The sequence below is a fragment of the Stegostoma tigrinum genome, chromosome 7, assembly GCF_030684315.1.
Source record: "Stegostoma tigrinum isolate sSteTig4 chromosome 7, sSteTig4.hap1, whole genome shotgun sequence".
Classification (NCBI taxonomy): domain Eukaryota; kingdom Metazoa; phylum Chordata; class Chondrichthyes; order Orectolobiformes; family Stegostomatidae; genus Stegostoma; species Stegostoma tigrinum.
The window spans coordinates 43,119,840-43,143,532 of record NC_081360.1 but is presented as its reverse complement, the minus strand read 5'-3'; the positions used below and the strand labels follow the sequence as shown (position 1 = coordinate 43,143,532).

Here is a 23,693-nt window from a genome sequence, read left to right as displayed (position 1 = left end):
GACAATAAATCAATTTGGTAAGACATATTTTAATTATTTTGAGTTCAATAATTGCAATGGCATTGAGGCTTGATAAAAAGGTACAATATGAAATTGTTTTTAAACGTGTATTTCAGGCAAGTATTAGCTTTTCAAACACAACTTAAAACTTATTCTTATTAATTTAATAAACACTTCACTTGAATTGTTGACAATTTGTCTCTGCTATCTGTTTCAGTTACTGGAAGGTATCTTTTATTCTAGAATTCTTAGAAAGGCATGACTAGGCTGTATTTCCCCATTTAACTCCTTTGTAAAGCATAGAAGAATGTATCAGTCCTGTTACAGTTCTTGGCTGTGCAACATGGTTTTTCAGTAATAAACCCATAACTACATATCACGTTTAAATTAACCATTCCCTATTTGGGATGTTACAAATGTTTTTACATGGCTTATCACCTTTAGACTGCGCAATCTGTCAGTTTTTGAAAAAAATCAATCTGAAGATATGGCCAACACAGACAAAGCAATATTTTAAGCCAGATTTCAAGAATAAACACTACAATAACACAAAATTTAATGTCAGGTCAAAGAAGAAACTATTCAAAGTGGTGACCAAAAGCTTTGGTCTTTAAAAAAGGGAGATAGTGATTTAGAGGTTTGAGGAGGAAATGAAATTCCTAACTGTAGTGTATGAAAGGATGAAGGTAATGCAGTCAATGCTGGGGCAAAAGGAATATGAATGCACAAGTAATCAGAATTGCAGGAAATCAGATAATGACGAGGTTTACCTGGTCGGATAAGATTACAGGAGCTGGGAATGGCATGTCTATGTTTACAAGGTGGGTGGTCAGGAGTTCAATAGGAAGAGAAACATTGGTGAATCTCAAAGAACCTGAATTCAAGCAGTTTTAAAAAAAACACTGCTGAAAACATGAGCTGAAAACAGATATGCAGCAGAGGCAGCTAACAGATCATCTTAACCTTGTACCCGGATCCGCAAGGCTTCATTTTCAGTGCACTACCCAAATCAGGCAGGACTGAGTTCTACACTGCAGACTATAATGTTTAAGTATCCTCGTGTACAAAAGACAAGACCTGACAGGATGGACAGTTCCAAGGGGTTTATGCATCTTTCCGCACAGTTTTCTCCACAATTAACAATAGGGCATCTGATGCCCTCAGAGGATTCCATAACCCCCTAATCCCCCATGAAGTCTTTGGACGGTATTCACAGGGGTACATCAGTTCTCTGAAGGAGTACCCTGGCCATTGAAAAGAAATGCATTACAAATTGGCTTGCTCTTAACTGTTATTGTCTTCATACACCACAGAAATAGGATGTTTTCCAACACTTTTGCAATAATGGAAAGGACCTGCATCATGAGAAAAGTCTGGGTCCTGTTCTTACTCCTGGATAACGCTAAAACCCAACACCCCCAATTACTATCACTGGATCCTCCCAACTTGAAAGAAGCCAGGCTTTTTCTTAAACCACTCTAAATTCACTATGGCAGAGTTGGAAATTATCACTTGATGTGATCCAGCCAGATTTGAAACTGGATGACAAATCAGTTACAGGCGATGACACTCACGTTTGCACTCCATGAATTTCAAGGAATGCAGTCCATACCAGAGGATGGTGGGATTGACCAGGGTGGAAAAGGATTTCATTTTTGATCGGGACATCAAATAGCACATGAGTAGTTGTCTAACCTGACAACTGTACAAGAATTGTGGTAAATAGACTGCCAAAGGCTGGATAGTTTAAAAAAAATGTCATTATGACTTTCTTTTCCACAGATCTGTTGAATTCAATTTCGAGTGACATTGGTGGCATATGAACTCAAATGTCTGGTTTACTAATCTGGCATTATTTTCATCCAGTCAGTGCATTTTACATTGGAAGTAGAGACGGAATGTTTTAAATAGTAAAGTAATTTAAGACTTTTACTGCAACAAGTGAAATTAAAACCAACAACGACAAACATTACACAGCAACTAATACACCAAACTAAGGAGAAGATTCTTTCATGTGAACTAACAAATGGAATTGAGATACAACCCCCATTTCACTGTACACCACATTTCTGACAGATGTACAGCAGAAAAAGATTAAGCCCAATCTTTCTTCCAGCTCTCTGGTAGTCTGATCTTCTCCTGCCATGCAAGCTTGCAAACTTGCGGTGGTTTTTGAGTCACTCCACTCAGCCTGAGTCTTCAGATCTTATTTGTAACAGTGGGACTACTCTCGTGACTCTTGAACCTTAAAAAATGGGACTTTTGAAGATTCCTGTTCCCTTCCTTTTGAATCAAAAAACAAATGCTTACAAGCATCCTGCATCTTCATAGCAGGAGGTATATTTTTCCTCTGCTTGTGTCTCACAAAAGCAGTTGTACTTTCACTGTGACTCACTGAGTTTCTGTCTCCTTCTCCTGTTTAGAACTATATCATTCAGGCATACACCGTGTCTGCCTATTCCTTTTGCCAAGATGCAAAATTTAGATTCAATCAGCCACCTATGTACCTATTTGTTTGACTATTTGTGACTTAGACTTGGACCTAGACTCCCTACTTTGTGGAAACTGGCTCTTCAGTCCAACAAGTCCGCACCAACTTTCAGAGCATCCCACCTCGACCTGTCCCTCTAGAGCCCACTTAATCTACATCCCTGAACACTGTGGGCAATTTAGCCTGCACATCTTTGGACTGTGGGAGGAAACCGCAGCACCCGGAAGAAACCCACGCAGACACGGGAGAACGTGTAAACTCCAAACAGAGAGTTGCCCGAGAGTGGAATTGAACCCGGGTCCCTGGTGCTGTGAGGCAGCACTGCTAATAACTGAGCCACTGTGCTGCCTCTAGTTGTAAGTGATTGGCATCATTCTCATTGTTTGGCAGACCTCCAATTATGGCATCATCAGGAACCTTTGCAATTTTACTCCATTCCACAACTCAGGTCATTCCAAAAAAATCAAAACTCGGAGTGCACTGTCTTCAAACATACAGTCTGAAAAAGAGGAATGTACCACAATACATTCTTCTTAGTCCTTAAACCAATTCTTAATCAAAACTAACAATGACCTTCCTGTTCCATGAATGTACAGTTTGTTAACCAGTCTATTTTTGTGGTAATTTGTCAAACGTTTTCTTCAAATCCCTGCAGGAAGTATCAACTGCAGTCCCGTCATCAACCTTCTCTGTCACTACTATCAAATACCAATCAAGATTTGTCAAGCACAATCTTCTTTTTCAAATCAGTCTGGGTCTCCCTGATTAACTTCAACCTCTCCAACTGCCTGTTAAATGTTTTCTTGATTATCATTGCTTAACCTTCGGTCATCATGGATGCTCAACTGATCAGTCTGTAATTATTGGGAATGTTCCACGCACTTGTCTTGAACAAGAGTGTAACATTTTCCACTTCCCAATTCTCTGACCTGCTCTGTATCTGGGCAAGATGGAATACAATATGAGAAGTGTGAAGTTATGCACTGTGGTTGAAAGAAGATGCATTGAATATTTTCTGACTGAGGAAACACTTCAGAAATCTGAAGCACAAAGGGACTTGGTAATCGTAGTTCAGGATTCTCTTAGAAGTTAAGATGCAGGTTCAGTTGACAAGTACAATGTTTGCAGTCATTTTAGGAGGTCATTAACACAAGAGCAGTTATATACTGCTGAGGCTGTGAAAGGATATGGTGAGACAACATTTGGAATATTGTGAGCAATTTTGGCCCTATATCTGAGGAAGGATGTCCTGACATTGGAGTGGATCCAGAGGAGGTTTATAAGAATGATCCCAGAAGCGAAGGGCTTCTCATATGAGGAGTAGTTGAGGACTCTCGGTCAGCACACAATGGAGGTTATGAAGATGAAGGGGGATCTCATTGAAGCTTAAGAATACTGACAAACCCAGATAGTGTGGAGTAGTTTCCTCTCGTAGGAGAGACAAGGACCCACAGGCGCAGCCTGAAACTAAAGGGTCGACCCTTTAGCACCTAAGTGAGGAGAAATTTCTTCAGCCAGAGGGTGGTTACTGTGTTGAACTCATTGCCGCAGAAGGCTTTGGAGGGCAAGTCATTGAGTGTATTTAAGACTGAGATAGATAAGTTCTGGATTAGAAAGGGGATCAAGGGTTACAGGCAGAAAGCGGGAGAATGGAATTGAGAAACATACCAATCAGCCATGATGGAACGGCACAGCAGACTTGATGGGCTGAATGACATATTTCTTTTCCTACATCTAATGGGCAAGATTGGACAATTATGGCATGATTTTCAGCTATCTCCAGCTGACAACTCAGTAATGTGAAATGCAAATCATTCAGACCACGTGACTTATCTACTCAAAGCAGGGTCAATCTTTCCAGTAACCTTTTCTTTGGGCTACATTTCATGTCAACTGCCATCCCATATTCATTCTCAATTTGCCAGTACTCTTTTTCGTCATCACTTTCTCTCTCAATCTATGACAAATCTGGACCTTTACTCCATATTTCTTCCCATTTTGAATTTGAAAGGAAGTATCTCTTTGAGAGATCTGATTAGAAGAGAAAATAGGATAAAAAGGCATGAGGGAAAAACAAGGGAGAGACATGCCTTTGACTTGTCTTTCGCAGGGGATTGTGTGGGAGTGGATTGGCATCTTTGAATCAGCATATTGATAGCAAAGGAATTTTTCAGATGATGGAGGGTTTGAAGGAGCAATTCAAAAGGGAAAGAAAAGATATCACAATGGAAGTGAGGCACAGAAGAATGGTTAATCACATGGGGCATGGAGGAAGTGAGGGACTTGATCAGATAAAGGGGTGGAGAAGGGCAAATGATTGTGGGAGGGAATGATAAGGAGCTAAACGTTCTCTGCAAATCACTCTACCCCAATGTAATCTGTAGCCAATGGTTTCCTGCTACAATATGCAACATCATCCCTCACCCCCGAATGGGAAAAATGGGAGTTCAACAAAGATAAGCAGCAGAGAAGAAAAATGTAGATAGAAGTAAGAGAAACAATGTCACAGAGATAGCCAAGGCAAATTATATTTTGACAGTGCGTGCAGTATGACAGGAGATTGACTAAAATCATTGTACTTTACAGTATAGAAATAGGCAATTCAATCCATTGTGTCTGTAGTGGCTCCCTAAAGAGCCACTCACCTCGTCCCAGCCCTATCTCCATTGTACTCTGAATTCATAACTTTCAAATATAAATCCAGTTCTCTTTTGTAACCTTGTATGGAAACTGCCTCCGCTATTCTCCCAGGCAGTGCATTCAAAATCCTAATAACTCTCTGAGTAAGGAATTTTATTCCTCATCTGACTCTTAGGACTCTTGCTGACATACTTGAAATTGTGAACCCGAGTTCCAGATCAACGAATGGAAACAGATTATCCTTCAATACCCTGTCAAAATTGGTCATAATTTTGAACATTGCAAGAATGTCACCTCTTAATCTTCTGTGCTCCAACAAGAATGATCCCAATTTCTCTAATCTTTCCTTGTATCTCAAATCCTTCATTCCTGATATCATTTGATAAACCTTCTTTGCACTCTCTTTACTTTAACGTCCTTCTGTAAACATGATGGCCAGAAAAGAACACATTACACCTGACTTGCATGTTAGAATTGTTACACAGACTATGCATTTTATTATATATCCCTTCGCTATCTATTATTCCCACAGGTGACTATTTTTTATTTTCTTTATTTTTATCATGTTACAGGGAACACAACAGCAACAATTTGTGTTTGCATAGTGCTAGGTACTCAAAGATGCTTCATAAATCCTAATATTGAACCAGAGCACAAACTAAAATAAGTTTAAAAGGTAAGCTCTGAGGAGCAACTTCAAGGAGGAGAGCTATTCAGGTTAAAAAAGGTTGATGAGGGAATTAAAGACCTTGGCGCGTCAGAAGCTGGAGACATGACTTCCAATCGTGGAATGATGGACGAGTGAAGGGATTTGACAGTGGTTAGAGAAGAGGTCACAGAAATGGAAAGTTACAAGGTCAGGGTAGATTTTAAAACAAGTTGCTACAGTGAAAGCTTGAGGCTGCACCTTATGTTTCCTTGTAACTTGGCCGTACCTTGAAGTGAGCTACTGAAATTTCCCTTCCAGTGAACCTACAGTAACCGGGCTACATGGAAAGCTCATCCTTAGTAAAAATGTTGACATTTGCAGTGCAACCTGTAACTGGGAAATTAAGTTACCAACGATTAATTTCTGAAAAAATCTGCATTGGACTTCAAAGTATGGTTATAGCAGTTAAATAGAGAAAAACTGCAGAAAGCTTGCACACAAGTACAGCAGGTAATCAGAATAGCTCATGATATATTGGCCCTTATTTCAATGAGGTTCAAGTATAAGAGTAAGGAAGTCCCACAGTAACAGTAAAAGGTGCTGTTGAGGTCACAACTGGATACTATGAACAGTCTTGATCCTCTTATTTAAGAAAATATATCACTTCATCACAGGCAGCTCAGGGAAGAGATACGAGGATGATTCCCAGTATGGAGGGATTACCTTTGGAGCAAAGGTTAAACAGGTTGGGATTCTACTCACTGGAATTTAAAAGAATGAGAATGTGATCTCATTGAAACATACAGACTGCTCAAGGGGCTTGAGGGGGTAAATGCTGAGAGGTTGTTTCTCCTCATTGGACAGTCTAGGACCAGAGGTAGAGTCTCAGAATTAAGGGCAACAATTTAATTCTGAGATAAGATGGAATTTCTTCTCTCAGAGCATTGTGAATCTTTGGAACTCCTTTCCACAGAGTGCCATGGGGGAAGAGTCCTTGCATGTATTTGAGGCTCAGACAGATTCTTGATCAGGTGGGGAAACAAAGGTTAAAGGGAAAGGGCAGGCAAGTGGACAAGAAGAATGTCCAATCAGCATTATCCTATTGAGTAGTGCAGCAGCTTGAGGAGCTGAACAGCCCACTCCTGTTCCAATTTCTTGTGGCGTAACTAAGTCAATGTCTCAGTGAGAGCTGGTGGAATGACTCTCCAGAGCATTTTTACAAATTGTGTGAGTAGTCCTGTTGGCTACATAATTTGAAAATAATTAATGAAATGATGAAGTGTCTGAGCATTCAATTGGCTTCAAAACCGAACAAGGAAAACAAAAAATTTTAGGTAGACAATTCACATCAGAATTTTATCAATTGTTCATTCTTTTGTACATAATAGGAATATATAGTCAAGTATTAAATAAGACATTACATTATTCCTGAAAATTGCTATCTTCAACAATCACAACTTGACTATCTCAGTCTCGGCAGAGACAACTTGTATGACCTTTGAAGAGTTCGGCGATTCAAACCTCATTTTTGTTTCACTGCTTCGCGTTGGAATCCATGGATACAGAAGCACAGTGCACTGTAATCAAACCATAAAATTTTAATTTTCTAAACAGTTAAATTAGTGTGATTAATAAAAATTCTTGTCAGGTTACCAAATTAGTACCCTGGACATGTTTTTCAGACTGAGTTTTGAGTTGTAGCACAACTGATTTGGACTGAAAAGCATGTGTATAAATATCGTCCATGGGGAAAGGCACCAAAGGGTGCAAGAAATGAATATTCAGGAACGGACAGCATCAGCCAGCAATCTGCATTATAACAAGATCCTGGAACGAGAGGGTGGTGCTTGCACAAGAACAAGTTGTAACTGGCAAATTCAGCAAGTAAGTAAAATCTATTCTTTCATTCCAATTTAAGTATCATGGGTCAGTTTATCAAGGAAGGTTATTGGACTTCAAGAGCAATTTGGACAAATAATCTTAAAGGAAAATATAGCATAAGTGTTTCAACCTCAATAGGAAACTAGTATTATTTTTAAAAGATGACTGACTTTCAAATGACTTTCCTTGCACCAGAGCACGGTTTTCAAATATTTTGGTTATCTCTGTAGTTAGCCGAAGACCTTGATCCACCAGAACTATGTGGTAGTCTGCATTTATTCAGTGCTATCCTACAATAAAAGATCCCACAGGCAGGCATCTGCCAACCCACAAAAATGAAGTTTGGGCCTGAAACATCAGGTCTCTGACTGCACATCTCTTGCAACAACAAATTTGAATGCCACACTGCTATCAGAGTCTAGAAAATCTGGCATTATGACAATGCTGGTATTGTTCCGAATGAAATATGGTGGGCAGGAGAAAGTCAGCCTCAAAAACAAAATGGTCATTACACCTTCTGGAAGTGTAAGTCTGAGGAAGAAAACTTCCAAGATGGGGTTGGGGTTGCCATTAGAAAAAATTGGTTTACTGTCTCGGTGATCTCCTTTGACCCCCAGCACGTGATGAGTGGGTGTCTCATAACCTTACGCTTCACCCTAACCCAGAACCAGACAAATGAAGTCAAAGTCGACAGAAAAAACAGTATGCCGAAGAACAGATAGGCAGAGCACAGGAAATGTGGCAACATGTTGCCAGTCACGACATGTGTGGATTCTTCAGCCCAAACCAGATCATGTGTGCTCCAAACATCCAAGCACCTATCCTACTGAGGGCCAAAAATGGAATGGCACTCATCAACGGCAGAAAGGAAGTTAGGACAGATTGGGAGGAATGCTTCAAGAATTTCGCCAATCAAGACTCAGTCGTTGACCTGAGTGACCACGACCACATTCCACAAAATGCTCCTCATCATCATCTCACCACATATGAGTCTGAAAAGGGTATAACACAGCTGAAAGTGAATAAAGTTGCCAGTGAAATGGAATCCTGCTAAGTGTACACTAATTCAGTGGGGAAGCATTCTTGGCCCTGATATACTACAACTGGTGGGAGAAGCATGCGAGGTGATCTCTAATGCCATAAATGTGACCAGCGTGAAGAAAGATCCAACTGATTTGTGAAACTATAGAGGGGCAAACCTGCTTCAGCAATATGGAAGGTGACTATAAAATTCCTTCTCAGTTGCTTCCTCTCAGAACCTGAAGAACACCTCTTGAAGTCACAGTACGTTTCTTATACAGCAAAAGGCACTATGGAAATTACTCTCACGTAACCAAAATTCAAGGGCGGAGTGCAGTAGCAGCCTCCTTTACCTCAACGGCCTTCAATTCTGTTAACCAAGAAAGACTATGGAGCATTGTCCTCAATGCTGTTGCCCTCAGAAATTACCATCCTCCCCTCCAACAAAATGGCTGCAGTGACACTCACAATTGATTCACCACAAACACAATATGTGACCAATTTGGTGTGAGGAAAGACTGCACATTCACGCCAATGCTCTTCTCCATCTTCCTTGCTGCAATAATCCAGTTCTATCTTTGAGGCTTCCCAATGGTATTGAGCTGGCAGGCAGGAAACTGTTAAACTTGCACCTCCTGTCCAGAAATACTATCCCAAACTGTCAATAGGCTGCAGTATGCAAACATTTTTTGCAGGTACAGGCACTGAACCTGACCTCCAAACTGTTGCTGAGGCATTCACAAATTCTGTTTTTCCACGGTCTAGAAGGACTGTGGCCTCTCTCAGGCCAGCATTCCCAGTATTGAAGGACTGCTTATGTGCAATCAGCTGCATTGAGCGAGTCCTGTCACCTAACACAAGGGGAGTCCAGCACATCAGTATAAAAGACAACAATGAAGCATTCACAACAATCTTCAACCAGAAGTGCTGAGTGTATGATCCAACTAGGCTCCTCTAAATGTTACCAGAGTCTCATTGTCATTCTTCATCTTATTTGATTCATTTTCCATGATCTCAAGAAATGGTTGGAAGCACTGGGTATTGTAAAAGCTGCAAGCCCTGTCAACATTCCGACAATAGTTCTGAAGCCTTGTGCCCCAGAACTTGCTGCATACTTTTCCAACAGTTCCAGTACCGTTTCAACGCTATCTCACTGACCATTCAGAAAATTGTCCTGAGCTGATCTCCACAGGATAAGCAGGACAGCTCCAACCTGGCCAAGTATCCCCCACAAGTCTGTTCTCAATCATCAGTAAAGCGATGGAAGATTCATCAAGTTATCAAACAGCATTTGCTTCACAATAACCTGCTTACTGAGGCTCAGTGTGTGTTCCGCCAGGGCCATAGCTCCTGACCTCATTACACTCTATAAGACCATAAGACATAGGAGTGGAAGTAAGGCCATTCGGCCCATCGAGTCCACTCCGCCATTTAATCATGGCTGATGGGTATTTCAGCACCACTGACCCGCACTCTCCCCGTAGCCCTTAATTCCTTGTGAGATCATGGTCCAAACATGGACGAAAGAACTAAACACCAAAGGTGAAATAAAAGTGACTGCCTTCAACATCAAGGCTGCATTGACTGAATATGGCATCAAGGAGCTCTAAACAATGGGAATCAGCGGGAAAAATCTCTGCTGGCTGGGATTATATCTAGCACGAAGGTTGGTCGTTGTAATGTTTGATGGTGAATTATCCCAGTACCAAGACAACTCAGGAGATATCCCTCAGTTAGTGTACATGTCCAAACATCTTCAGCTGCTTCATCAATGACCTTTCCTCCATCATAAGATCAGAAGTGGGAATGTTTGCTGACGACTGCACAATGTTCAGCACTACAGTGATGAGAACTGAAAATAAAATGCAGGTTGTGTTGCATGAAATTTTTTTCATTGTGCCCTTGCTTTCTGTGGCACTAACTTCAAAAGTCAGCAATGCAGCAGTGGAATAATTTATTGACAAGTTTCAGGTAGTAGATGATCATTTGACTTGGCTTGTATCAGCCCTCTGTTATAAACTTGCCACGGTGTCATTACAACAGGCAGTACCGTTCTCTTGACTCTCAACTGGCCCAAATCTTCAAAGACCCTACAGTCATTGTCGGTTTGAAGGCATGCTGTCAGTGTTTATGAATGGCATTGTGGAGAATATGGCATTTTCGACAGGCTTGCTCTGCCTTGCCATTTTTTCCAAATAAATGAAATTTGGGAAAGATCTGGCAATTTGACAGAAATTTACCAGGACATTGCTGGGAATGGAAGGTTTGAGTTATAAGGAGGGGACGGATAGGCTGGGACTTATTTGTCTGGAGTGTAGGAGGTCAAGAGGTGACCTTACAGAGGTTTATAAAATAATGAGGAGTATAGATAAGGTGAATGACAAGTGTCTTTTTTTTACTTTGGAGGTGCTATTTCAAAACTAGGGGGTTATTTTTAAAGTAAGAAGAGAAATATTTAAAAAAGACGTGGGTGGCATCTTTTTACCAGAGAGTGGTTTGTGGATGCAATGAACCGTCAGAGGAAGTGGTGGATGCCAGTACAGTTTCAACATTTAAAATATATTTAGATATGTACATGAATAAGAAATGTTTGGAGGGATATAGGCAGGGGACAGGTTTAGCTTGTATGGTTGGCATGGTTGTTCTGATGGGTCTGTTTCCATTCTATATAACTCTACGTGTAAATCCTCAGACACTAAAGCAATCCACTCTCAAATTCAGCAAGACCATGACAATATCCAGGCTTCAGCTGAAAAGTGGCAAGTCATATTTGTGCCACACAAATGCTAGAGAGAACCTAACCATTGCACATTGACCACCATTCACCCTGTTGCAGCAAATTACTTGTCTCCTGACTTCTCAAAGCCTGTCAAAAACCTATCAAAAGTTTGCCCACCATGTACAAAGCACAACTTGGGAGTGTATGAAATATTTCACTCCTTGCATGGGTGAGTGCAGCTCCAACAAAACTGAAGCAGCTTGATACCATCTAGGACAAAGCAGCCTGCTTAATTGGCATCACATCTATAAACATTCAGTCCCTCCAGCACCAATGATCCTTTGCAGCAGTGCGTACCAGCTACGAGATGCACTCAGAAATTCACCAAGGCTCCTTAGACAGATCCTTCCATACCCACACACAACCACAACCATCTCGAAGGTCAAGAGCTACAGAAATATGAACACCACCATCTGTAAGTTCACCTCCAAGCAATCTCAAACATCCAGACTTGGAAACATAACACCATTTCTTCAATGTCGCTCGTCAAAATCCTGGAACTCACTTCCTTATGGTAGTGTGGGCATACCTTTACAAAATGAACTGCAGTGGTTCAAGAAAACAGCTCACCAGCATCTTCTCAAGTGAAACAAGGGTGGGTAATAAATGCCTGCCCAGATAGTAACACCTACCATCCTACGTGTAAATATAAAAATCTAAACCACCTTGGTTCTTTTGTCCATCAGAATTCAGAGTAGGTGATATGACTCCCATAATTTTCCATTAGAGGCAGCATCAAAATATAATGTTACAAATATCAAGTTTAGATGATTGATTCTTAAGTTCTTGTATAATGGAAAGACAAGGTGAGTAATCTGCCAGTAAGGCAATACAGTGACTCAGTTGTTACCATTGCTGCCTCATTGCGCAAACGTTTGATTCTACCCTTGGGCAACTGTGTTGAGTTTGCACATTCTCCTCCAATTTGTGTGAGTTTCCTCCAGGAGTTCTGCATTCTTCCCACAGTCCAAAAGTAAGCAGGATAGGTGGATTGGCCATGTTAAATTGTCCAGAGTTTCCAGGGATGTTCAGGTTAGGTGGATTAGCCATGGGAAAAATGCAGGTTTACAGGGTAGAGTCAGGAGATGAATCTGGGTGGAATGCTTTTCGGTACGTCAATGGATTCAGTAGGCTGAATGGCCTGCTTCCACACAGTAGGTATTCCATGATTCTAAAGGAATAATCTTAAGTTTCAGAGTTGACATGACAGCATAGGTAGGAGCATTTAATTGTTAAAATGTGAACTGCCCACTCCAGTCTTCCATGAACTGACCTATTTCTGCTTTAACTGGAACACATGGATGAAAAATGCGCTTGAGAGGAGGTCGCTGATTTTCATATTTAAATGAGACTACGTGCCTCAGATTTTAACAATAATTTAATGACCGTAGGCTATATTTTCCAGGGCTTGAGAGATCATGTCGTTGAAGAAGTAATGATAGGACTGCCCACTGTAGCAGTATATGTATTTCTGCATTGCTTGTGGGCAAGAAACGGGAGTGATTTCACTGGCCCCTTAAGCTATTGGTTTTAAAACAGAGTGGTCATCAAGTGAGGGCATTTAAAAAAAATTAAGGAAGCCCATTCATCTCATTGTCTGCAAGTAAATATCTGCTTTCTTAAAAGACCGATTGTTAAAATACATTGAAGATGCAGAACATCTGTATAATGCTCATAATATGAATAACATTGAAATTATAAAATCCCTACAGTGTGGAAAGAGGCTATTCGGCCCATCAAGTCCACACCCACACCCCAACCTTATTCCTGTAACCCTGCATTTCTCATGGCTAACCCACTTACCTATACATCCCCAGATACTATAGGCCATTTAGCATGGTCAATCCACCTAACATCTTTGGGCAGTGGGAAGAAACCCACGCAGATACGGGGAGAATGTCTCAACTCCACAGAGACAGTTGCTCAAGGATGGAATCAAACCTGGGTCCCTAGCACTGTGAGGCATCAGTGCTAACCACTGAGCCACCATGCCACACTGACATGGTGGATTGGGGGGGTTGGCGGGGGGGTGTTGGGGCAGTTATCCATTTGAAAAAGGATTATTCAAGCAAAAGCATTTCAGAAACACTGCTTGAAACAATCCTGCTGTGGTCTGCTTCCCTTCATGTGATTTTCAGAATCTGTCAGCGAAGAGTTTGCAGGTTGCTTCGTCCAACACTGGAATCTGAAATCTCTCTCTGTCTGTTCCTCCTCTTCACAAGAAGATTATTGAGCACACTTTCCAATCTTTAATATCTGAAGACAATCCATTATTCCTGCCTGATCATACAGACTTTCCATTTAGCAGCCAATCAGCTCCTCAACATGGCTACCTTCTACCTGTCTCTTAGAGATCATGACTGAGGTCAGTGGTAAAGCCTGCGATCCCCGAAGGCAATAAACACCAAAGTGGCAGTTGGCAGTGAAACTGCTAAAGCAGCAGTTGGTGGCACAGCAGCTGGTGAGCGTGGGCAGGACCTGACTCTGTGCAGGTGAAAGCGTGCCCAGTGCCAGAGCAAGCAAGCCCTCATGTTGGAAAGCCATGCGTGGAGCATCTGCAGGCCCATGAAAGGACTGTAATGTTTAACTTTTAACTTTATTTCTTTATTTCCCGAAATTATACGAAAAATAAATGTAATGCTGAACTTATTTCTGTTTTTGCACCTAAGATTTTGTACCTGGTTACCGTTCTACTAAGATACTGGGAATGGCAACATCGTACACTTTTTACTGTACCCCTGTACTTGAGTACATATGACAATATAACCTAAATCCAAATTTAAATGATCGTTTTTAGGATTGAGATTTTCTTTCCTTGTTTCTGTCCCCACACATGTAATTGTCCCATGATATTATAGAAACCATAATGGCTCCACTTGCCAATTTCTCATGTTTTTTTTGTTTTTAATTCCTTGAGTGATCAGTTCTTTATTTGCCATACTGTTATTTATGGATCAGTATTTGCAAGTGAACAGTGTCTAATAGTATCTGCTTTGCATCAAACTCCTACCTTCATTATTCTTTATTATTCAGTTCCAATGTCTGCATTGTTTATTCCATGGTTATGTGGTTCAGCAGGTCTGGCACCATCTATGGAGACAGAAACAAGGTTTTGAATCCACGTGCTGAAGAAGGGTGACTAGACTCAGAATGTGAACTCTGTTCCTTTCTCCACAGATCCAGCCAGAATTGCTGAGTTTCTTCAGAAATTACTACTTTTGTGTTTCAGATCTCCAGCATCTGCAGTTTATCATTGAATTTTATATTATAGTGATAATGTGGTGTTTTTCACAATTACCCTCCCCTATGCTTTTGTCCAAATCCTTAACCTGGGTGTCAAGGACTAAACATTTCTGAACGCGCAGCATTTTTGTGCAGGTTTCTGTTCGTCCTCCTTTGTGTGACCATAATTTTCCAGACTCCCTTTTAGAATTGTTCTCAATGCATGGGGTTATCATGTGCTGGACCATGTCTTCTAGCAATTATTGCTCCACAAATAAGTTGTGAAATGGGTCCACTGGTCCACTGGCTCAGTCTTCCTCTTCTTCAACAATGTAATTTTCTATTGCTTTCTCACCTATATGTATTTTGTTGAGTAGCTTACAGATTCAGAACATCCATACATAAATATGATTGCCTAGGACTTGATTCCACTACTTCTTTCCTAAAAAATGTACCTTACAACTGTGAAGGAACATGAGTACATTGCAAACAATTGCAAATGCATTACTGAATTTAGAATGAAGGTAACTTTTGTCCATAGATCAGGTTGCACTTGCAGGTGCATCAATAACAACTGTAGTCCCTTTAATATTTACAATACACATTCCATGTCAAACATACAGCCTGAAGGCAAAACATTTCAAATGGAAAATTACAGAAAATGCAATGGAGTTCAATTTTTTCCAAGTTTCACCAATAAGGTGCCTCTATACATTTCAGTACCCTTTGTATTCATGTGTATATTCAGTGCCCTGCACACAGCCAGACGTGTCTTTGACAGTTTCCAACCCCACTGTGTACTGGAGCTGAAAACCTTAAAACAGCCACATTTCTTCACTGCACCACTGCAGGGTTGCAAGCTTTAAAGTGTTTCTCAGCAACTAGTCCTGAATCATATTTGTCAGTCTGCAGCACTCAGTTGATAATGAATCTTTGCACTGAGTGACCATCACATTTTGTGCAAACCAAAGAGTGTTATTACCTAGTTGATAAACCTGATTCTACTGTTGTTTGTGTGGTAGAGTAGTTTTGACCTAATGTTTTGAATTTATCTTGTACTTGAAGTTGAGCAAAGGAAACGTCACTACCTAAGTTGGGCAGGATCATACATGTTGAAGTGACGGTAACAAGGTCAGCCAGATGGAGGTCACAGAATATGAGTTCCCTGATTGGGGCTATTAATCTGGTCTAATCAGGGAGCCCTGGCTGACAGGTATAAATCAGAGTGTCACACATCCTGCTCATTCTGAGAGCTGACTCTGAGGAATCTGGACCAATATCAAGTCCGATGCAAGTGTAAATAAAGGGTGACTTAGTGATGGGATACTGGTCTCTGTGGAGTTATTTCATATTTAAGACCAAATTTATCATACCAAAAAAATCATTTTTTAGCTTCTGACGTGAGCAACTCAAATTCCTGCAACACGTTAATACAAGTATTAAGGGAAGAGAAAATGTCACACTATACCTGAGTTTACCAGTGCTATTTTCTGCTCCGAAATAAATTGCAACAAAGACCAGGCCCTACTGACGATCAGAGATAGTAGGAACTGCCGATGCTGGAGAATAAGAGATAACATGGTGGGAAGCTGGATGAATACAGCAGGCCAAGCAGCATCAGAGGAGCAGGAAAGCTTGACGTTTCGGGCAGGACATTTCTTCAGAAATGGGGGAGGGGAAGGGGATTCTGAAATAAATAGGGAGACGAGGGAGGCAGATAGAAAATGGATGAAGGAGAAGATAGGGTGAGAGGAGACAGGTAGGTCAAAGAGGTGGTGTTAGAACCAATGAAGGGGAATGTGGGTTGGGAGGCAGGGAGGGGATAGGTCAGTCCAGGGAGGACGAGCAGGTCAGTGGGGTGGGATGAGGTTAGTGGGTGGGGCTTGAGATGGGAGGAATGGTTAGGGAGGCGGGGACTAGTTGGGCTGGTTTTGGCATGTGGTCGGGGGACGGGAGATTTTGAAGCTTGTGAAGTCCACATTGATACCCTTGGGCTGCAGGGTTCCCAAGCGAAATATGAGATGCTGTTCCTGCATTTTTCACATGGCGCCATTGTGGCAATGCAGGAAGCCCAGGATGGACATGTCGTCGAAGTAGTTGGTGGGGGGGGGTGTAATTGAAATGGTTCGTGACTGGGAGGTGTAGTTGTTTGTTGCGAACTGAGCATAGGTGTTCCTCGAAGCGGTCCCCAAGCCTCCGTTTCATTTCCCCTATGTCGAGGCGGCCACAACGGGAACAGCAGATACAGTATATCACATTAACAGATGTGCAGGTGAACATCTGTTGGATGTGAAACGTCTTCCTATGGCCTGGGATCGGGGTGAGATATAGGGACAGGTGCAGCACTTGCTTCGTTTGTAGGCAAAAGTGCCGGGGTTGGTGTGGTTGGAGGGGAGTGTGGAGCGGACAAGGGAGTCATGGAGAGAGTGGTCCCTCCGGAAAGCACACAAGGGTGGGGAGGGAAAAATGTCTTTGGTAGTGGGGTCAGATTGTGGATGGCGGAAAGGTTGGAAGATGATGCAAGATAACAAAGTGTGGAGCTGGATGAACACAGCAGGCCAAGCAGCATCTCAGGAGTACAAAAGCTGACGTTTCGGGCCTAGACCCTTCATCCGAAACGTCAGCTTTTGTGCTCCTGAGATGCTGCTTGGCCTGCTGTGTTCATCCAGCTCCACACTTTGTTATCTTGGATTCTCCAGCATCTGCAGTTCCCATTATCAGTCGGAAGATGATGCGTTGGATTTGGAGGTTGGTGGGGTGGTACGTGAGGATGAGAGCGATTTTGGTTTGATTATTATTGCGGTGTGTGAGGGATGAGTTGCGGGAAATGCGGGAGACACGGTTGAGGGCATTTTCGATCACTGTGGCGGGGAAGTTGCGGTTTTTGAAAAAAGAGGACATCTGGGATATACGGGAGCGGTATGCCTCATCTCGGGAGCAGATGTGGCAGAGGCGGAGGAATTGGGAATAGGGGATGGCTTTTTACAGGAAGGTGGGTGAGAGGAGGAATATTCTCGGTAGTTGTGGGAGTTGGTAGGCTTAAAATAGATATCGGTTTCCAGGTGGATGCCAGATATGGAGAGACGGAGGTCCAGAAAGGAGAGAGAGGTGTCAGAGATGGTCCAGGTAAAATTAAGGATGGGGTGGTAGGGTTAGTGAAGTTAAGACATCCACTGTTCCCGTTGTGGCCTCCTCTACATAAGGGAGACGAAACGGAGGCTTGGGGACCGCTTTGCGGAACACCTACACTCAGTTCACATCAAACAACTACACCTCCCACTTGCGAACCATTTCAATTACCACCCCCCACACTCCTTGGATGACATGTCCATCCTGGGCCTCCTGCATTGCCACAATGACGCCACCAGAAAGATGCAGGAATAGCATCTCCTATTTCGCTTGGAAACCTTGCAGCCCAACGGTATCAATGTGGACTTCACAAGCTTCAAAATCTCCCCTCCCCCAACCACATGCCAAAACCAGCCCAGCTAGTCCCCACCCCCTAACCATTCCTTCCACCTCAAGTCCCACCCCCATCCCCTACCCACTAACCTCATCCCACACCCCTGACCTGTCCGTCCTCCCTGGACTGACCTATCCCCTCCCTGACTCCCCACCTACATTCACCTTCACTGGCTCTAACCCCGCCTCTTTGACCTGTCTGCTTCCTCTCACCCTATCTTCTCCTTTATCCATCTTCTATCTGCCTCCCCTGTCTCCCTATTTATTTCAGAATCCCCTTCCCCTCCCCCTCCCCCTCCCCTATTTCTGAAGATGGGTCCCAACATGAAATGTCAAACTTTCTACCTGACAATCAACCTTTTTTTGGTTGTGAAAACGATGAACCTTTTGGTGAAAAGCGATCTCCATTAAATTTGATAACTTTCTTTCAAACATTTCTGATCAGGGTCTCATCTGGAAGTTGCCTAATGTTACATGTATTCTATGGACATAAATATATATGATAGTTCATGGGCAGAATTATTTTTATATATGTGCTGTTCAGAACTTGAATTCCAAAAATCGACTTGCACATTAACAATGAGATTATATAATATGAATAAACTTCAGAACAAATACATATACTACTGATAGATTTATTTTATAGTGGCAAACTGAGAAAGACACAGATAAAGTAGTCTGATGGTCATTATTAATAGAAAAGATAAAGTATATGATTATTGACAGAAAAGCAGGTGTTCACGTGTAAAGGTTCCTGTCATTAGTTATTAAATTGTACAGGTGTAACAAACATTATCAAGTGGGCATTGAGGTTATATATGTTCCAGGGCAGCCAGTAAGCAGATTTTGATACTGAAATCATAGACAACAAAACAAAACAATATAGCCTAACCCTGTCTGATGAAGGGTCTAGGCCCGAAACGTCAGCTTTTGTGCTCCTGAGACGCTGCTTGGCCTGCAGTGTTTATCCAGCTTCACACTTGGTTATACCAGAATTGCAACTTCCTTTCAAGGGGCCTGGGATCGTCCGTTTATGTTGTAAGTCATCAACACATGGGGTAAGTAAACCAAAAAGACAAAGACATACCTTTCAAGATATTTTTGTAATATTCCGGCTGATGGTTAACTCTCTTATCAGTGTAGGGATTGATCATATGTTCATTTATCCTCTTGTTGTTTGGGGGATATTTTCCGTTACATCATAACGTTACAATATTTGAGAAGTACTTGGTTCGGTCTTATAGAATCCAAATTGTTTTATACTTTTCCCCCCCTTACATATTTATATTCTCCTGCATTGGAGTAGGCGGAATAATATTCATTATTTCAACAAGCCAATAATACTCTTGGAGAAATTCAGAATTTCATAAAGTTTCATCAGTGCAACAGATGAAGAGCTCCCTCACCCGAGTGTATACCAGAACCCAGCAACTTTGATTAAGAATAAGTTTCGCACTGTTGACGGACCCATTTGAAGCCAAGCTCCACGATTTCGACACATCCACTTTCAGAAACGCAGGGTCAAGCCACTGACCACATGTAAACAAATTATGATCGGCTGCGAACCGCATGCCACATCTGCACACCTCTGCGATTAAACAGGTCGTGAAAATCCGCTCACCTCTTCGGTTGTCGACTCAAATCGCAAAGGATCGCCACGGCGGGACGTAAAAAAGAAGTTAACTCAGGCCGGACTCGCTTTTGAGTCTTTGTGTTGAGAAGATCGATCGACCCGGTGAACGCGAATAAACGTACACCGTTTCCAAGATAGATTGAGAACCGATTGCCGCCCTCCCCATATCAACAGGACCCGCGCCCCCAACTGTGCCTTCTTCCCAAAACAGATCTTCTTGAGTGAAAGAGAACGAGATGCGAGTTCCAAGTGGACGTGGTTCTTGGAAGTCCGAGCGGTAATCGTTGTCTTTATTGTTTTTGACCAGCATGTGGTATGATGTGGTCCGGGGAAGCGGCCGCCGTTTCGAGTGCAGGTAAAGAACGCGAATCCGTTGGCGTCGGGCACGCGCCGGTCCCCAGCAACCAGCAGTTCCACCCCCCCAACCCCCAACACAGACGCATGCGCAGCCCGGGCTGCTGCCGCCGCCGCCGCTGTTGCTGCTGACTCGGCGCGATCCGTGCGCTGGCGGCGGGAGGCGAATTAAACAGCCGAGTGAGCGTGTGTCTGTCTGAGGAGAAATTACAGCTCGCTTTCCGACTCAATGATTCAGACCGTGGGCTTCTGACACTTTTTAATTTCCTTCCTCCCCACCCCCTCCCCTTGGATTCTTTGCCCCCCTTCCCCTCCCCCTCCCCGGACAAAATTTGCTGTTTTTGTTGAGAAAAAAATAATTCTTGCCTTAAACATCGGCTGCCCACCCCGTCCATTTCGGCCACAGGCCTCGGGCTCGGATCACCCTAAGGTAAGAAGGAAGTTGGCCGTCAGCCTCTTTGACAATAAAAGAAAAAGGTAGACAATTTGGTCGGGAAACTTGACAAATTCCTCCTCATTGTTCAGCGGTTGGCGAGAGATCAGAGTTTACGCATCAGTTACTGTGCCACGCTGATTGGAGCGCCCCGCTTTTTAAAAGGACGATTTGAAATTATACTTAAAAGCAGTCACCCAAACGTGCTACAGATGTCCGATCCTGGCCTCCTTAACACTTGACGATGTCCGGCTTCAGTCTAGTCCATCCTTCCTTGAAATGACCGTCAAGATCGTGCAATGTTAAAATCCCGAGCTGTGCCACCTTACACAACAAAACCTCGTTTTACAGCAGACACCCCATGACCTCCCTCGCCAACCCCCTCCACGCACAAACACAAAGACAACTTGATTTTTTTTCCAATTTGAGCACCACATGTCTAGTTTATGCCCCTAATATCCGTTTACCTTATGTAAATCTAATGCAAAGCGTGTTTTTAAATTTTTGAAGGGGGAGGGAAAGAGAGAGGGGAGAGCTGCTGCCTGTCCGCTCTGTGGCCACGAGCATTGCTTCTTGGTGTCGATGTGAGTCGTTAGTTTTAAATAGTACTTCGGCTTTCCTTTCTCATTGGTGAATGTGGTAATTTTGTGACTTTTGACGCTTAAGGGAAGATGTCCAGCGACAGGCAGAGGTCTGACGACGAGAGTCCGAGCACAAGCAGTGGGAGCTCGGATGCCGACCAGCGTGACAACCCGCAAGAAGAGAGGAAAGAGCCATCCTCTCAGCAACAACCGAAAAAGAAAGACCCCAAGGTATCCAGCAAAACCACAGCCAAACTCTCCACCAGTGCTAAAAGGTAAAGATGCCAGTTTCTGAACTAGAGCACCGGCATTTTGCCAACCCCGGTTACACTCCTTTTAAGTCCTTATCAAATATGTCAATATAAACACTCCTCTCATTTGCATATAAGCTTGAAAAGAGAAAAAAATGTGGAAAATCGCCCTTAAGCGGAATGAATTCTCTTCGTTTGCATCTTTGGGATACCCTTTTACCAGTTTTCAGCTGAATTGTGTAAATTGGAAAGCGACAGGTAGTGAAAATTTGTGGAAACTTGTCCTGTTATGGGATTTGGGTCTAACGCTGCAGAGAACAAAGAGGAAGCAGCCATGTTTTCCACTCTAGTTGGGTGAGCTGCTGAGAAACGGATGGTGATAGAGGGCACTATAATCGTTCTTTTACATCTAAATGCAGCACAGTATTTTGCACTGAATATTTCTTTTTTCAGAATTCAAAAGGAATTAGCAGAAATCACATTGGATCCGCCTCCAAACTGCAGGTAAGTGATCTTGATCAATCAGCATTTTGCAAAATGTGATTAAGTAGCATAACAGTGATGCCATGTAAGTAAATGTGTCATGCCAGTGAAAACATGTCTAGTTTTCTGGACACAGAGGCTTGTGATAGGCAATTAATATCTTCAGTGGGGCAGGAGAAGGGGCATAAATTTATGGGCAATGATAAATTGGTTTGCAAATAATAAATATTTGGAAGAGTAAATGATGGGCATCTGTGAATGCCTGAAAGCATGCTGATACCTTCAGATGTCTAAAAGGTTTAATGTTCTCGGAGGTTTATCTGCCTGTGAAGTTGATTGTTACATTATACATGCTGGAAAATAAATATATAGATGGGGAGAGAGAATTACTTTAACTGTAGCCACTGGATTGGTTGCATTGGAGTTTGATCCTTTGGAGTAGGACTTTTCACACTTAGTTGCTGTCAACGGCCAATGTTGTTATGCCTGAAAACTCAAGTTCCTTGTGGCAGAAAAGTGAACTTTGGTTATCTATTTTAGTAAGTTTTTTTCAGATTCCAAGAGGTTTTAATTTTTGTGTCCATGAATGTCATGAATGATTTTATTGTAAACTTTCATTTATGCTTTTGAGAAATATTGAAGTTTCTTTTGTTTTTTTTGAAAAACGCTGTATTCTGAAAACACTGTATTCTGCACTCCATTCTATAACTCTGATGTTCTTATAAAAAGTATGATTTGCCTCGATAGCCCGTAAAAGAGTACTTCTTGTTGTATGTTGGTGCGTATGGTAATAATAAACTAAATCAATAAAGAGAACTCATTTTTATAATGTAAGTAAGGGGATTTTTGTCTTTCAAATATTGAATCCGTAAGAAGTATGGAAATGGCATAAGAAACTTTGTGACCCATTTCCACAATTATCCAGGTTTAGGAAAAAAAGAGTAATTGTTTCTATTCTGCATTATTATTCTGACCTTTGCAGTACATGAGAAAAATGTAACAAAACAAGGTGTCATGTTGATAATAATCCGTTGGCTTTACGACATCTGAGTTCTCCTTCCTTTGACCCATTAACTAGTTCAAACCAATGTAAATCGACATTGCTGTGTTGTGCTATTTGATTGCTGCTGTTTTTTTTTGGCATGAAATGGGAACTTTTGTTGGAATTTTGAAAGTTTGTGTTTAATGTTGGATTTTTATTATTAAATATATATATATATATATATATATATATTTTATATTAATCAGGTAATTTGGCCTTCAAAGGCAAATTTCAAGTTGAAGAATTTGTCAGTTGTAACCACAAATGAGGTCCTTGTGTCAGGCTTGACCTCAAGTTGGGTTTAAACCTGGACCAAAACAATACTTTCTCTCAATGCTTTGTAATTTTCACAAGATATCAGCATAATTAGAATGGCGCCCCACAAGCCTAAAAGCAATGTCCTATTCACCCCTTGTTTCTTGATTTTAAACAAATTTGAAGGCACACATTTGTTGATGTGAATGTCCGTGTTGACGTTATAAGGCGTTGAGCTCAACGTCCAGTTTTGAATAAAATAGCAATGAACGCATTTAAAATATCAGATCTCACTGTGCTTTGGAGACAATTTTTGCATTTCTACATGTACTCTGAGATACTCAATATAGGTTAAATTGTGTTCATTTTTTTAAATGTTTACATTCCGATAGACTGACAAACTGAACAAGCTGACAGGCTGGCAAGCCTTTCTTAGCCATGTTTATAAATGTCATACAGCACAGAAAGAGGCCCTTTGGCCTACACGTCTGCGCGGACCATGTTTTCTGACCTGAAC

The 23,693-nt window shown here is 41.9% G+C and overlaps 1 protein-coding gene and 1 long non-coding RNA gene across 5 annotated transcripts in view; one reads left to right on the top strand and one right to left on the bottom strand.

Moving 5' to 3' along the window:
- Positions 1–21,147, bottom strand: part of LOC125453909 (uncharacterized) — a 31,737-nt gene extending 10,590 nt beyond the window's left edge. The window contains exons 1-3 of one of the 2 annotated variants that reach the window (XR_007247899.2): positions 19,232–21,147; positions 14,471–14,550; positions 7,205–7,357 (exon numbers count right to left, since the gene is read on the bottom strand). This is a non-coding gene — a long non-coding RNA (uncharacterized LOC125453909). Of the gene's footprint in view, positions 1–7,204; positions 7,358–14,470; positions 14,551–19,231 lie in introns of those variants that run through there. The other variant, XR_007247900.2, reaches the window with a different exon arrangement.
- ube2e3 (ubiquitin-conjugating enzyme E2E 3 (UBC4/5 homolog, yeast)) overlaps positions 19,675–23,693 on the top strand; it is a 130,715-nt gene continuing 126,696 nt past the window's right edge. The window contains exons 1-3 of one of the 3 annotated variants that reach the window (XM_048534050.2): positions 19,675–20,132; positions 21,231–21,420; positions 21,850–21,900. In XM_048534050.2, coding sequence (XP_048390007.1) covers positions 20,093–20,132; positions 21,231–21,420; positions 21,850–21,900 — 281 coding nt within the window. In that variant the 5' untranslated portion in view covers positions 19,675–20,092. Of the gene's footprint in view, positions 20,133–20,236; positions 20,562–20,829; positions 21,149–21,230; positions 21,421–21,849; positions 21,901–23,693 lie in introns of those variants that run through there. The other 2 variants (XM_048534051.2, XM_048534052.2) reach the window with 2 other exon arrangements.